This window comes from Panthera leo, chromosome B3 (assembly GCF_018350215.1).
Source record: "Panthera leo isolate Ple1 chromosome B3, P.leo_Ple1_pat1.1, whole genome shotgun sequence".
Lineage (NCBI taxonomy): Eukaryota > Metazoa > Chordata > Mammalia > Carnivora > Felidae > Panthera > Panthera leo.
The window spans coordinates 21,272,765-21,285,902 of NC_056684.1; the positions used below are offsets into that span (position 1 = coordinate 21,272,765).

Below are 13,138 nucleotides of genomic sequence, written 5' to 3' on the forward strand. Positions count from 1 at the left end.
TGGGTGGCTCAGTCGGTTAAGCGGCCGACTTTGGCTCAGGTCATGATCTCACGGTCAGTGAGTTCAAGCCCCGCGTCCTGCTCTGTGCTGACCGCTCAGAGCCTGGAGCCTGTTTCAGATTCTGTGTCTCCCTCTCTCTGACCCTCCCCCGTTCATGCTCTATCTCCCTCTGTCTCAAAAATAAATAAACGTTAAAAATAAAAAATAAAAAATTTTTATGAATAGTCTGATTTTTCTACCGTAAATGGATTTAAAAAAAAAAAAAACAACAACAACAAACTCATGCAATAAAGATCAGATTTGGGGTTACCAGAGGCAAGGGATAGGAGAGGGGAATTGAAGAAAGGTGGTCAAAAAGTGCACACTTCCAGTTACAAGATAAATAAGTACTAAGGATGTAATGTATAGCATGATGCCTATAGTTAATACAACTGTATGATATATAAGAAAGCTATTAAGACAGTAAATTCTATGAGTTCTCATCACAAGAAAAAAATTTTTTCTTTGCTTTCTCTTTACTGTGTCTGTATGAGATGATGAAATGCTCCTAAACTTAATGCAGTAATCACTTCACAATATATGTAAGTCAAACATTATGCTATATGCTTTAAACTCGTAGGTCAGTTATATCTCAAAACCAGAGCAAACTGGTACAGCCATTCTGGAAAACAGTATGGAGGTTCCTCAAAAAGTTGAAAATATCACTGCCCTGTGACCCAGCAATTGTACTACTAGGCATTCATCCAAAAGATACAAGATTACTGATTCAAAGGGGGCACATGCACCTCAATTTTATAGCAGCACTATCAACAATAACCAAATTATGAAAATACGGAATATTACTCAGCCATCAAAAGAATGAAATCTTGCTATTTGCCATGATGTGGATGGAACTAAAGTGTATTATGCTAAGCGAAATAAATCAGTAAGAGAAAGACAAATATCATATGATTTCACTCATGTGGAATTTAAGAAACAAACGATGAACTTAGGGGAAGGAAAGGGAAAACAAAATAAGATAAAAGCAGAGAGGGAGGCAAACCATAAGAGACTCTTAAATATAGAGAACAAACAGGGTTGCTGGAGGGAGGTGGGTAGAGAAATGAGCTAAATAATTGATGGGTATTAAGGAGAGCACTTGTGATAAGCACCAGGTGTTATATGTAAGTGATGAATCACTAAATTCTGCCCCTGAAACCAATACTATGCTATATATTAACTAACTTAAATTTAAACAAAATCTTGGAAGGAAAAACGGGGGGGGGGGGGCGGGAGAGTGGATTTTTTTTTTCCAATGAATATTCTCCAAGTAATATGTGAGTTTTTCTTTAAAGTTCAGTGACTTACTCTGTGATTTGGGTTTTGCCATATTGGTTTTCTTGGAAACTACAACTCTAATATGTGACCCTACAATAGAAAAATAGAAAAACTTTTGGTTTCCAGATTTTTTTATTGACCTAACCCTAAATTTTATGACATTTTCAGATACCTAATTATATTGTTCTGCTTGCGCCACCATAATAAAATATTACAGACTGTATGCTGAAACAACAGAAATTTATTTCTCACGGTTCTAGACGGTGGGAAGTCCAAGATCAAGGCATAGACAAGATAGGTTTCTCCTAAGAGTTCTTTGACTTGTTTGCCAATAGTGGTTGTGTTTTCATATGCCCAAGGTGGGGAAAAGAAAGAAAGAGAGAGAGGATGTGCACTCTGGTGTCTCTTCTTTTAAGGGCACTAATACTGTTGGATCAGAATTCCACCCTTTATGATCTCATTAAGCTTAATTACTTCCTACAGGCCCTATCTCCAAATGTAGTCACATTTAGGGGTCAGGGCTTCAACATATGAATTTGGGGAGGATACAGTGCAGTCCATAGCACTAGTCTTAAGGCTTCTATTCAGCCGTGACCTCCTTGATACTTTGACTACAACCTTCTTTTGACTCTAATGCCACTCTTTTGTCCTATTTTTATGACTCTGTTTCCATCATGGGTCCTATCATGGGGGATAGTGGTATTCCCTACGGATCATTTCCTTTCCCCTATGAAGAGAAAAAAAAAAAGCTAACATTTCTTGAATACCTATTAGGTGCTAGGAATTTTATATATTTATTCAGTTACCAAATTTGTATGAGTGCTACCTTTGTGCTAAAACAAAACAAAACAACTATTCAGGTCACCAAGAAGACAAAGTTCCTACTTTCATGGCATTATGAGTAGAAAGATATATACAAAAATGGATATATAGTATGTTTGGGGGTAATAAGAGCCATAAAACAAGGGAAGAGGATGAGAATTCTAGTTTGTGATGGTAGGTGAGGTGTGGTCATGGACAAGATGACACTTGAGCAGAGAGTGACCAAAGAAGTGAAGGAGTAAGCTAGGTAGAAATCAGGAGGAAGAGCTTGGGGACAGAGGGGAGAGCAGCGCAAATGTCCTGAGGTGAGAGGGTGCCTGGTATGTTTGAGGCCAGTGCAGCTGATGCAGCCCTACTCCACTGGGAGAGGAAAGTCAGAGAGAAAGAACAGGCCAGATCTCATAGGGCCTGAAAGCTGAGAAAACCTTTTGCAATATTTTAAGCTAAGAATGACATAATTCTGGCTGACATTTTAAAAATAATCACTCCCATTGCTGTGGGAGTACAGCATGGTAGAAACTGAGAGACTAGTTGGCAACTATTAGAATAGTTCAGATAAAAGAAGGTGATGGTGGTAGCAGTGGAAAAAGGGAAGACATGGTTATGCATAATGTCTACAAAACTCTCCCATTGCCTGGGTATGTGGGCCTTTAAGATGACTATTAAGTGGTTTAAACAATCTGTTTCTTGAGGGGAGATTCTGGGGGAAATGATAGCAGCATTATTGCTTGGTCTCCACATAAAAAAAGACAAAGAAACTCTAAAACAAAAACAAACCCATGGATGACATCTACAACCAATCTAAATGAAACAATATTCTCATGATCTCCAGTATGCAGGTAAGTGGGAACAAAGCAATAGCAGTCACAAGATCTTTATGGTATCAGCAAAGGGAATCAGTGAGGCATCTGGAGAATTCCAAAATAGCTAAAAGGTATTCACTGGAAAGCCCAGCCAGTCAAGTTGAGAATGAAGGGGTGTTTGTTCTCTCCAACATCGTGAGAGTGCAGGGGTCTCATGGTAAGGTCTGAAGAGATTGGAACAATATAGCTGTAGGAACTCTTGAAACTGACCTACCAGCACTTCCTTAGGAAAGGACCCACACTGAGGACAAACTGCTGGGCATGGAAACAAAAGTGAACCAGATAGAGACAAAGAGAAGAGAAGGTCCGAAAAAAATGGAGGACCAGAAAGTCTCCAAAAGTAAGCTGACTTTAAAAATTTTAAGACCACACTGTGAAAACAGAAAAGATTCTCTGTGAAGCAAGACAAGCTATCCTGGAAACTGCTTTGTTCAAAAAGTTCAAGAAAACCCATTTCACGTAAAAACAAGCAATAGGAAAGTAAGGAAGTCAAATCCTATAGAAGACTACTGTAGTGAAAAAGAGAATAAGAACAGAATAGCACTTCTATACACAATAAAAGCAGACCAGAAAGATATACCCACAGGAAAGATCAACTTTTAAGCACCCCCCTTAAAAGATGCTAAGAAAATGATATGAGACATGAACGAACCATATAAATTGGAGTTAGAAACAATCAAAATGAAATGAACAAACTCAGAATGAATTAGAAATAAAAAAATTACTTTGGAAATGAAGACAAAACTAAAATACACTCAAGAGTTAGTAAGTAAAAACTGAGAACAAACCGAGGGTTAATGGGGGGTGGGAGGGAGGGGAGGGTGGGTGATGGGTATTGAGGAGGGCACCTTTTGGGATGAGCACTTGGTGTTGTATGGAAACCAATTTGACAATAAATTTCATATATTGAAAAAAAATTAAAAAAATAAAAGTAAGTACATTTGATTACAGTAAGTACATTAAGAGAGTAAGTACAATAGAGTAAGTACATTAAGAGAAGTGGAAGATGAAATGGAGGAACATTTTATTTTGTTTTTTAAGTGTTTATTTTGAGAGAAAGAGACAATGATAGCATGTATGCATGTGAGCAGGGGAGGGGCAGAGAGAGTGGGAGAGAGAGAATCCCAAGCAGGCTCTGCACTGTCAGCACAGAGCCCCATGTGATGGCCTGATCTCATGAACTGTGAGATCATGACCTGAGCCAAAATCAAGAGTTGGACGCTTAACCGACTGAGCCACCCAGGCGCCCCAGGAGGAAGATTTTAAAAATCAATGAAGATGGAATTTAAAAAGATCAGAGATAAGGTGGCAAACATTGAAGATAAGCAAAGGAGATCCAGCATACAGGTAATAGGAGTACCTGGGGGGGGGGTGGGGAGGGGGAAGGAGGCAGGGATTAGGAAACAGAACAAATACTACAAACTAGGCTTTAAGAAAACCTCCTTGAAATTAAAAAAATATATGTATTTGAAACTTTGCACTGAGAGAACACACTGCACCTGAGAAAATTGACTTAGAATTATCAAAACTAAGACACGTTCTTGTAAAACTAGTGGACTTTAAAGGAAAAATAATACAAATTTCCTTGGGTATCTGGACAAAAAGAGCAAGTGATTTTTAAATAAAAAAGAATTAGATAATCCTTAGACTTCTTGGCAGCAATGCTTTATTCCAGAAGAAAATGGAGCAACGTATTTAATGTACTCAAGGAAAGAAAATGTGAGAATATGATAATTGCAAGGGATTGAAACACATAGATATGTTAAAATCCATGAGGTAATGATGTGGTTATGCACACACACATATATATACACATATTTCAATCTACTAGTCACCATTAGAGGATGAGAAGGAATCAATTCAATATCCTAATAACTGACAAATAAATGGGAAAAATCAATCATTGTCCTTGCTGTATGGTATGGACCATACTACTGTGAAACCAAATAGCAGGTGAAAGGAATCATTTCTTCATGAAGTATTCTAACTAATAAAAGAAAAAGATATAGGGTAGATTATTATGATTTTCAGCTTGCTATGAATTAGGGATCTAGGCAGCATCAACAGCCACAGACATCCCCAAAAGAGAGGCAAATAGACATATGTGCCTCATGAGGAAGGAAACGACACCACCCAATAGCCTTGCTAAAAGAATTGAACCTGAGCCTGAGTAAGCCTCTGAATTCTGCCAACTTGCAGAAGCAATGAAACGTGTCAAACTGCATATGAATATTCAACCAGTAAAATTCAGATTGCAGGAAACTTTGCAAGACAAATGGCCCATGTTCTTCAACAGGTAGATTGTAAAGAAGAGAAAGGGATGGGGGAGATTTGGCAAGTGAAAAAAAAAAAAAGAGAGAGCAAGACTCAACTATAGCACTAAAGGACATTCAGGTGATGAAGCTATAATGAAATGCAAGTGTGGTGATTTTAAAGCATGCCTACAAAATGTCAAACACTCCTCCCATTTGGGAGCCCTCCCTTTGAATCTGGACTGGCCTTAGTGACTCACCTGTAACCAAAAAAAAAAAAAAAAAAAAAAAGAAGGCAGTGGAAGTGACTCTGCATGACCTCTGAGACTAGGTTATAAAAAACAATGACATTTCCTCCTTGCTCATGGGGACACTCACTTTGGGAGCCCTGAACTACTTTGTAAGAAACATGATTTTTATGAGGCTGCCATGCTGTGAAAAAGCCCAGGCCACATGGAGAGGCCATACATAGGTCCTCTGGTGGACAGTTCAAGCTGAGCTTCGGATCCCAGCTGACAAACAGGATCCATCCCCAGACACATGAGGGAAGATGCTTCTAGATGACGTCAGCCTTAAGAGGTTGAATCACCTCCAGGCACTGAGTCTTCCTAGCTCAAACACTGTGAAATAGAAACTGGAATGCTGTAGCCCGTTTGCACTGGTTTGCAGAGTCAATTGTTAGTATCTTTTCCCAACTCCACATTCAGTGATGTCACATGGGTAGCTTGAAATTAGTCATGGTAGGAGTATTTGCCCCACAGAAGTGAGCAAATACTACAAATCGGGGTATTCATCTGTGTCTTATCTGAATTCCTGACCTACAACATCTGTGAGCATAATAAAACAGGTGTTTTAAGCCACCTAGTTTCAGAATCATCTTTTTTTTTTTTTTTTTTTTTTTTTACAAGGAATTGGCTACTATAAATAGAGTGGTCACTTTTGTGGGGAAGAAGGTGGTTGAGATTGCAACTTGTGAAACTTTGGAGCAGCTGGAAATTCTATTAATATGGGTGGTGATTATAAAAATGCTCATCTTGGGGCGCTTAGGTGGCTCAGTTGGTTAAGCTTCCGACTTCGGCTCAGGTCATATCTTGCAGCTCATGAGTTCAAGACCTGCGTCGGGCTCTGTGCTGGCAGCTTGGAGCCTGGATCCTGCTTCAGATTCTGTGTTTCCCTCTCTCTCTCTCTGCCCCACCCCGCTCACACTCTGTCTCTCTCAAAAATAAATAAACATTAAAAAATTAAAAAAATAAAGATGCTCATCTTAAAATAATTAAGTCATATATTTGTTATGTGTGATTTCATGTGTCTTTTATTTTATAATAAAAATTTCTATAAAATAGTCCTTTTTATGTTGGAGATAGGGTGATGACTTCATTTGTCTTTATTTCCAATATATATTCAGCAAAATGCATTTTTCTAGCTCTGTGTGTGTGTGTGTGTGTGTGTGTGTGTGTGTAAGCTCTATGTCCGACATGGGGCTTGAATTCATGATCCTGGGGTCAAGAGTTACATGCTCTATTGACTGAGCCAGCCAGGCAACCCCAAAATGCATTTTTGATATGGAATAACTCTAAGACAATGCTAAGAGTTAAATTTAAAAATTTTGAAATCTAAATTGTGTAAACCTATAGGAGCCTCCTGGTAATAAATATATATATTCAGAAAATAAGCAATTGTACAGTCTCAAAGGAGAGAACCCCTTATATGAGTTCAATTCTTTACTCCTCTTTATCAAAGTAAAAAATGAGCTTACTTTAAGCTTATACAAATATAACTTTTATGAGTGTGCCAGAATTTACAGGATATAGAAATAAAGCCTTCTTAGTACGTTTTTTACTGTGTTTTACATAGAGCAGAAATACACTCCTAATTTATTTACTAAGACAGTTTTATACTAAATGTTTTGAACATACACATGTTCCTATTTTAATTACCTTAGATATTGCTAGATTTTTTATTAAATATAATTTATTGTCAAATTGGTTTCCATACAATACCCAGTGCTCATCCCAACAGGTGCCGTCCTCAATGCCCATCACCCACAGATATTGCTAGATTTGATCAGATTGGAAATTAGTTCCTAACATTCAGTTCCCTGTATTTAGCAAAATTAGAATGACTGTGTAATAATAATACAATAAATAGGCTTGCACAGTGCCCTACATAAGGGGCCCTCAATATTTGAGCTGTACTGAGTTGGTAGAACATGTAAATAGCAATATGGTTTGATTTCAGGTGTTTGAGAAAGGTGCCTGCCACAGGTAGTGAGATTTCACCATTAAAATGTACTTCCTTGGGGGTACTTCGGTGGCTCGGTCAATTAAGCAACCAAGTTCAGCTTGGGTCACGATCTCACGGTTCGTGGCTTTGAGCCCTACATCGGGCTCTGTGCTGACGGCTCAGAGCCTGGAGCCTGCTTCCGATTCTGCACCTCCCCTGCTCGTGCTCTGTCCTTCTCTGTCTCTCAAAAAATAAATAAATGTTAATAATAAAAAAGAAGAATGTACTTCCTTGTGTCTGTAAGACAAATATTTATTTATTTATTTATTTATTTATTTATTTATTTATTTATTTATTTTTTAACATTGATGAATTGTATTTCTTTTTTTTTTTTTAATTTTTTAACGTTTATTTATTTATTTTTTTTATTTTTTAATATATGAAATTTACTGTCAAATTGGTTTCCATACAACACCCAGTGCTCATCCCAAAAGGTGCCCTCCTCAATACCCATCACCCACCCTGCCCTCCCTCCCCCCCCCATCAACCCTCAGTTTGTTCTCAGTTTTTAACAGTGTAAGACAAATATTTAAAGACAAATATCACATCCCTTTCAGCCAACACCTCCACAGGAGTCAGAGTCACAAATCTCATGAGACTTATGGGCCTGGACTTGGCCCCATACCTGAGGCAAGGTAGGAGAGACCTCAGAAAAGGCAGGGGTGGGGGATTTGTAACGAATGGAGAGGTGGAGAATTCCAAACATAAGCTTTGCCTTCTTCAGACCCACTCTGTTGAGCTGTCATAGGTTCTCCAGCTTACTGTGAGAAGACTTTTTTTTTTTCTAGAATGTGGCAAAGGGCTGAAAGTTTTCTTGGCATAGACACACACACACACACACACACACACACACACACACACACGGTTAAGAAATGAAGTAAATTGTAATGGGTTAAGCACTGGGTTAAGTAACACATGCAGTAGGATGGATTAAATAGTCTTGATGTAGCAGTGGCTTTATTTATTAAATAATTGTTATCATTTCTTAGATTTCAAAGCCCCATCACCCATGCAATGGTACACCAGTACTTTTTTGACAAATTCAGCCCAGTTCAGGGATTCTGATCTGATGATTACAATTTCAGTCTCATTTAGGTGTTAATTATCTCTGATCCCTACCTTTGCATAACTACAGTGAATCTCTCTCTCTCTTTCTCTCTTCCCTTGCTGGTTTATGACCATGTGACAGTCTGAGTCTCATATGAGAATGGGTATAGTGGTAATTTTGTGATTATCCCCATTTCTGTCTGATCCGCCTACTCCCATGAGGCACTTCACTAAAGTAACAGTAGGCATGTAACTCCAGGCATGAGGCTGGCCTGATCTGTGTGCTCCAGGGACTCCCTGAGACCTCCCAAGAGATGCCGTTGCAAGATGGTGAGGGCCCAGGATCCAACTCTTAACTTCTGTGAATGTTACTGGCCTCTGCACTAGCCAGAGAAGATCCTTTTCTGTTTCTCTCTGCCCCTGTTTGTTTAATCAAGAGTGGTGGTGATAAACAATAGCCAAAGTATGGAAAGAGCCCAAATGTCCATTGATGGATGAGTGGATAAAGAAAATGTGGTATATATATACAATGGAGTATTACTCAGCAATCAAAAAGAATGAAATCTTGCCATTTGCAACTACATGGATGGAACTGGAGGGTATTATGCTAAGTGAAATTAGTCGGTCAGAGAAAGACAAAAATCATACGACTTCACTCATATGAGGACTTTAAGAGACAAAACAGTTGAACATAAGGGAAGGGAAACAAAAATAATATAAAAACAGGGAGGGGGACAAAACAAAGGAGACTCATAAATATGGAGAACAAACTGAGGGTTGCTGGAGGGGTTGTGGGAGGGGGGATGGGCTAAATGTGTAAGGGGCATTAAGGAATCTACTGAAATCATTGCTTCACTAGATACTAACTAATTTGGATGTAAATTTTAAAAAAATAAAAAATAAAGTTAAATCAAAAATAAAATAAAATAAAATAAAAACAAAAAAAAAGAAAAGAAAAAAAAGTGGTGGTGATAGGGTAGCCTTGAGGGTTCCTAGAGAGTGGCCCCTGACCTGACACCATGGGGAGCCCAGGAGTATGGTAGGTCTTTGAACTTAACAAGTTGAAGCACAGCACCTTATATTCTCAGCCATGAATGGTCTCTGGGTTCTCAACAATTCCCACCTTGATAATGTATCTTTCAGATTTTAGACATAGCTTTGCACAAACCATTGAATAGACAGAGGTACAGTTTATTTGTTTTTGCTTTCAAGGACTCCATGACAACAGGAAAATGCACATTGGATACTTTATTTTTACACATTAACAAAACTCTTGGTCACCCTAAACTATTACAATGTGATCTTTGATATAATTGTGTACTTTTTGTCTTCACTGTGTTATTATTGTAAAACATAAAACGTTAAAACAGAAAACAAAAACCCATAAAAAAATGATGCTAATGACTCATTTCCAGTTCTTGTACCTCACAATTTTTTTCTTCTCTCCCACTCCTTTTTTTCTTTTTTCATATTTGCTTTGTCTTTTCATTTTTCTTTCTTACATAGTGGCTCACTGCTTTAGTAACCTATTGGTGGCACCCAAAGGCATTTCTTAGGCTACTTGGTGACCCTCAGAAATAAAAGAGATTGGAGAAACTTTTACTGATTAAGCAATTTACCTTGACTGGAATATTGTCACTTTCATCTGATGCTACTCCAACTAAAAACAACTTAAGTTTACTAACATATGCTAGCAAAATAATACTTTACGTTTACTGAATTAAATTTTAAATCTTAAGTCCAAACTGCCAAACATTTATGATGAAAATGTTTTCAGAAATTGATGATGTTAGATGACCAAGGTGGTATTCATCAATGGTTTTGATTTAAAAATCAAAGGAACAAAACATGTTAGCATTGAGTTTCTGTGGAAGTTTTCTCTTGGTTAGCCTTCTGCTCTTCTGTTGTAATTCCAGACACAACCACTAAGTTACTTACACTGCTGGCGTGTCCAGATCTGTCTAGTGTGCCCTGAATGTCTTTAGCTTTCCTAGGATGGCCATGTAAACTTTTTGACCTTAAGGATGGAAATCCCATAGTTTGGTCTGGCTTCACAGACAGTAAATTTTCCTTTTCAGTTCTGTCAGTTACATTTAGAGATAAATGAGAGATTTGAGGGACTATTTCAGAAACACAGTTTTCATCTTCAGTGTCTGTAATTTGCTCTTTATGCTCGGCTTGCATTGCAGCTTCTGACACAATGTAAGGGATATCTGTACTTCGAGAACGTGTGATCTTTTGAACTTGATATTTCCATTCTGTCGTCCAGTGTTGAACTGTAGAGGGTCCTGCTGGGTCCATGATTGAACTGTATTCTGTACTCCTGTTGTTAACCCCGCTGACCAGTTTTCGTCCACGGGAATATACAAAGCTTCTGGACTTCATTGTTTTATAAGCACTGAACGTTTCATCAGGGTGATAGCGTGTCAGTTTTGCTTCTTGTAGGGGATAGGAAATTGTGCCCTCTATCTGTGTTGTCTCCACTGTTAGCTGACGGTTCTGAAAATCTGATTTGTTCTGTCCATGCATAACATCTGTTTGATTTACACTTGGGGGAATGGTTTCTTCCCTTTTAGAGTCTGCCTGCTTTCCATCATCTTCGGCTGAGATCCCAATATCTGGACCTAGTTTCAGCTCTGAAGAGTTCTTTATGTCGTCTACTGCAAGTTGACTGCAGTCAGGTGTTGCTGGTGGGCTTGTGCTGGATAAAAGGTGAAGGCTATCTTGACGCTCTGGTACTAGATGCATTTTTGACTCCTTGTCTTCCTTCATCCGGAAGGAGCAGGCTTTCCTCCTGAATCCTGTCCCTGGTGACATTGAGAGATCCTCGTACAGCAACTCCTCTCCGTTAAAATGATATCTATACAAGCTATAACCATCGGCGCTATTGATACTGCTTTGTCTTAGAAGGTAAGTTGCATCACATTCAGAAGAAGCTCGGGACCGCGTCTGGATCAGGTCGGACTTGTCAATTCCTGCGAGATTTTCAAGAGCATTCACCATCCTGTTCGACAGTTCTTCCAGTTGAGAAAGGCGAAGGTCCACAGTCTGTAGGGAAGTTTTCATAAAATTTTCTCTTTCGTTGATTTCTTCCAATCTCATTGACATATTTTCAACTCTGGTGAACATAAAGGAACATAAAAGTTAAGCTGAAATTAACCAAAAATTAAAAAGAAAAATACAATGTGATTAGTGTTATATGATTTTCCAGGCTTTTGAGAATCATGGAGCTCACTGGGCATATTTTCAAACTTCATACTGCTTCATACTTCAAACTACTGAAAATGACTGTGAGCTCATATATGGATCTTGAGAAACTTAACAGAAGACCATGGGGGAAAGAATGGGGGAAAAAAGTTACACAGAGGGAGGGAGGTAAACCATAAGAGACTCTTAAATACAGAGAACAAACTGAGGGTTGATGTGGGTGGGGGAGAGGGCCAAATGGGTGATGGGCATTGAGGAGGGCACTTGTTGGGATGAGCGCTGGGTGTTATATGGAAGCCAATTTGACAATAAATTATATTAAAAAGAATAAAAATAAAAATGACTGCGAGAGCCTCAGAAAGTAATAGAAATACAGTTAACACGTAGTGTATATACTACTTACCATTCATGGTTGTGTCTCACGTATTCATTAGTGAGTGCTTACTGAGGTACTATTCTAGGCTGGTTTAATCCTCACAACAGCCTGAGACAGGCACTATTATCAGCATCCCCATTGTACAAATGAGGAAATCGAGTCATAGTGTAAATAATTTGTCCAAGGTGAGCTGTGGAGCTGCACACGGTGTATCTCTAGCATTTGCTCCAGCTTTGGTCTCTTAGTGGGCATATCACATTGCCTCCGAGAATAAAAGAAGATACTAGCACTTAGGTTTTTGAGGTTTGATTATAGCTGTCAGCAATTAATGGTTATGTTGACAAAATTAATTGAAATCCTTATTTGAAGTTCAGGGGATTCAGAGGATGAATTGTTCATAATTAGGTACAGATTTATCAGATAGTTTACTCAAGGGACAAGAGGTCATTTAATTACCTGAAGAATACCACTAACTTTAAATTGCTTATTATATTTAACAGTTAGTGTTCCCTTAATGGGTTTTTTAAAAAAGATTGTGGTAGATTACAAATACCTGCTGCCAGATTTTTAACTCGTAGAAGATCAGGCAACAACTTATGAAATCATAAAACCTGCTGGTATAGACTATGTTTTATATTTCAAGAATATGTACAGTATGGGGGTGCCTGGGTGGCTCAGTCAGTTAAGTGTTTGACTTTTGATTTCGGCTCAGGTCGTGATCTGACAGTTCGTGAGTTCGAGCCCCACATTAGGCTCTGTGCTGACAGGTTGGAGCCTGCTTGAGATTCTCTCTCCCTCTCTCTCTGCCCCTCCCCCACTTGTGTGCTTGCTCTCTCTCTCTCTCTCTCTTAAAATAAAAACCTAAAAAAATAATATGTACAGTATGAATTTTTTCAACTGGTTCATGAAATTAATTCTAAGGGCAGTGGGTCATGCCCAGGACCTAGCACTGTCTTCTAAAAGTTGAATTT

At 38.5% G+C, this 13,138-nt stretch overlaps 1 protein-coding gene across 1 annotated transcript in view; it reads right to left on the minus strand.

The window, feature by feature from the left end:
- Positions 1-10,435: 10,435 nt before the first annotated feature.
- The window catches only part of TRPM1 (transient receptor potential cation channel subfamily M member 1), a 95,314-nt gene continuing 92,611 nt past the window's right edge, over positions 10,436-13,138 (minus strand). The window contains 1 exon segment of the mRNA XM_042940472.1: positions 10,436-11,702. Coding sequence (XP_042796406.1) covers positions 10,436-11,702 — 1,267 coding nt within the window.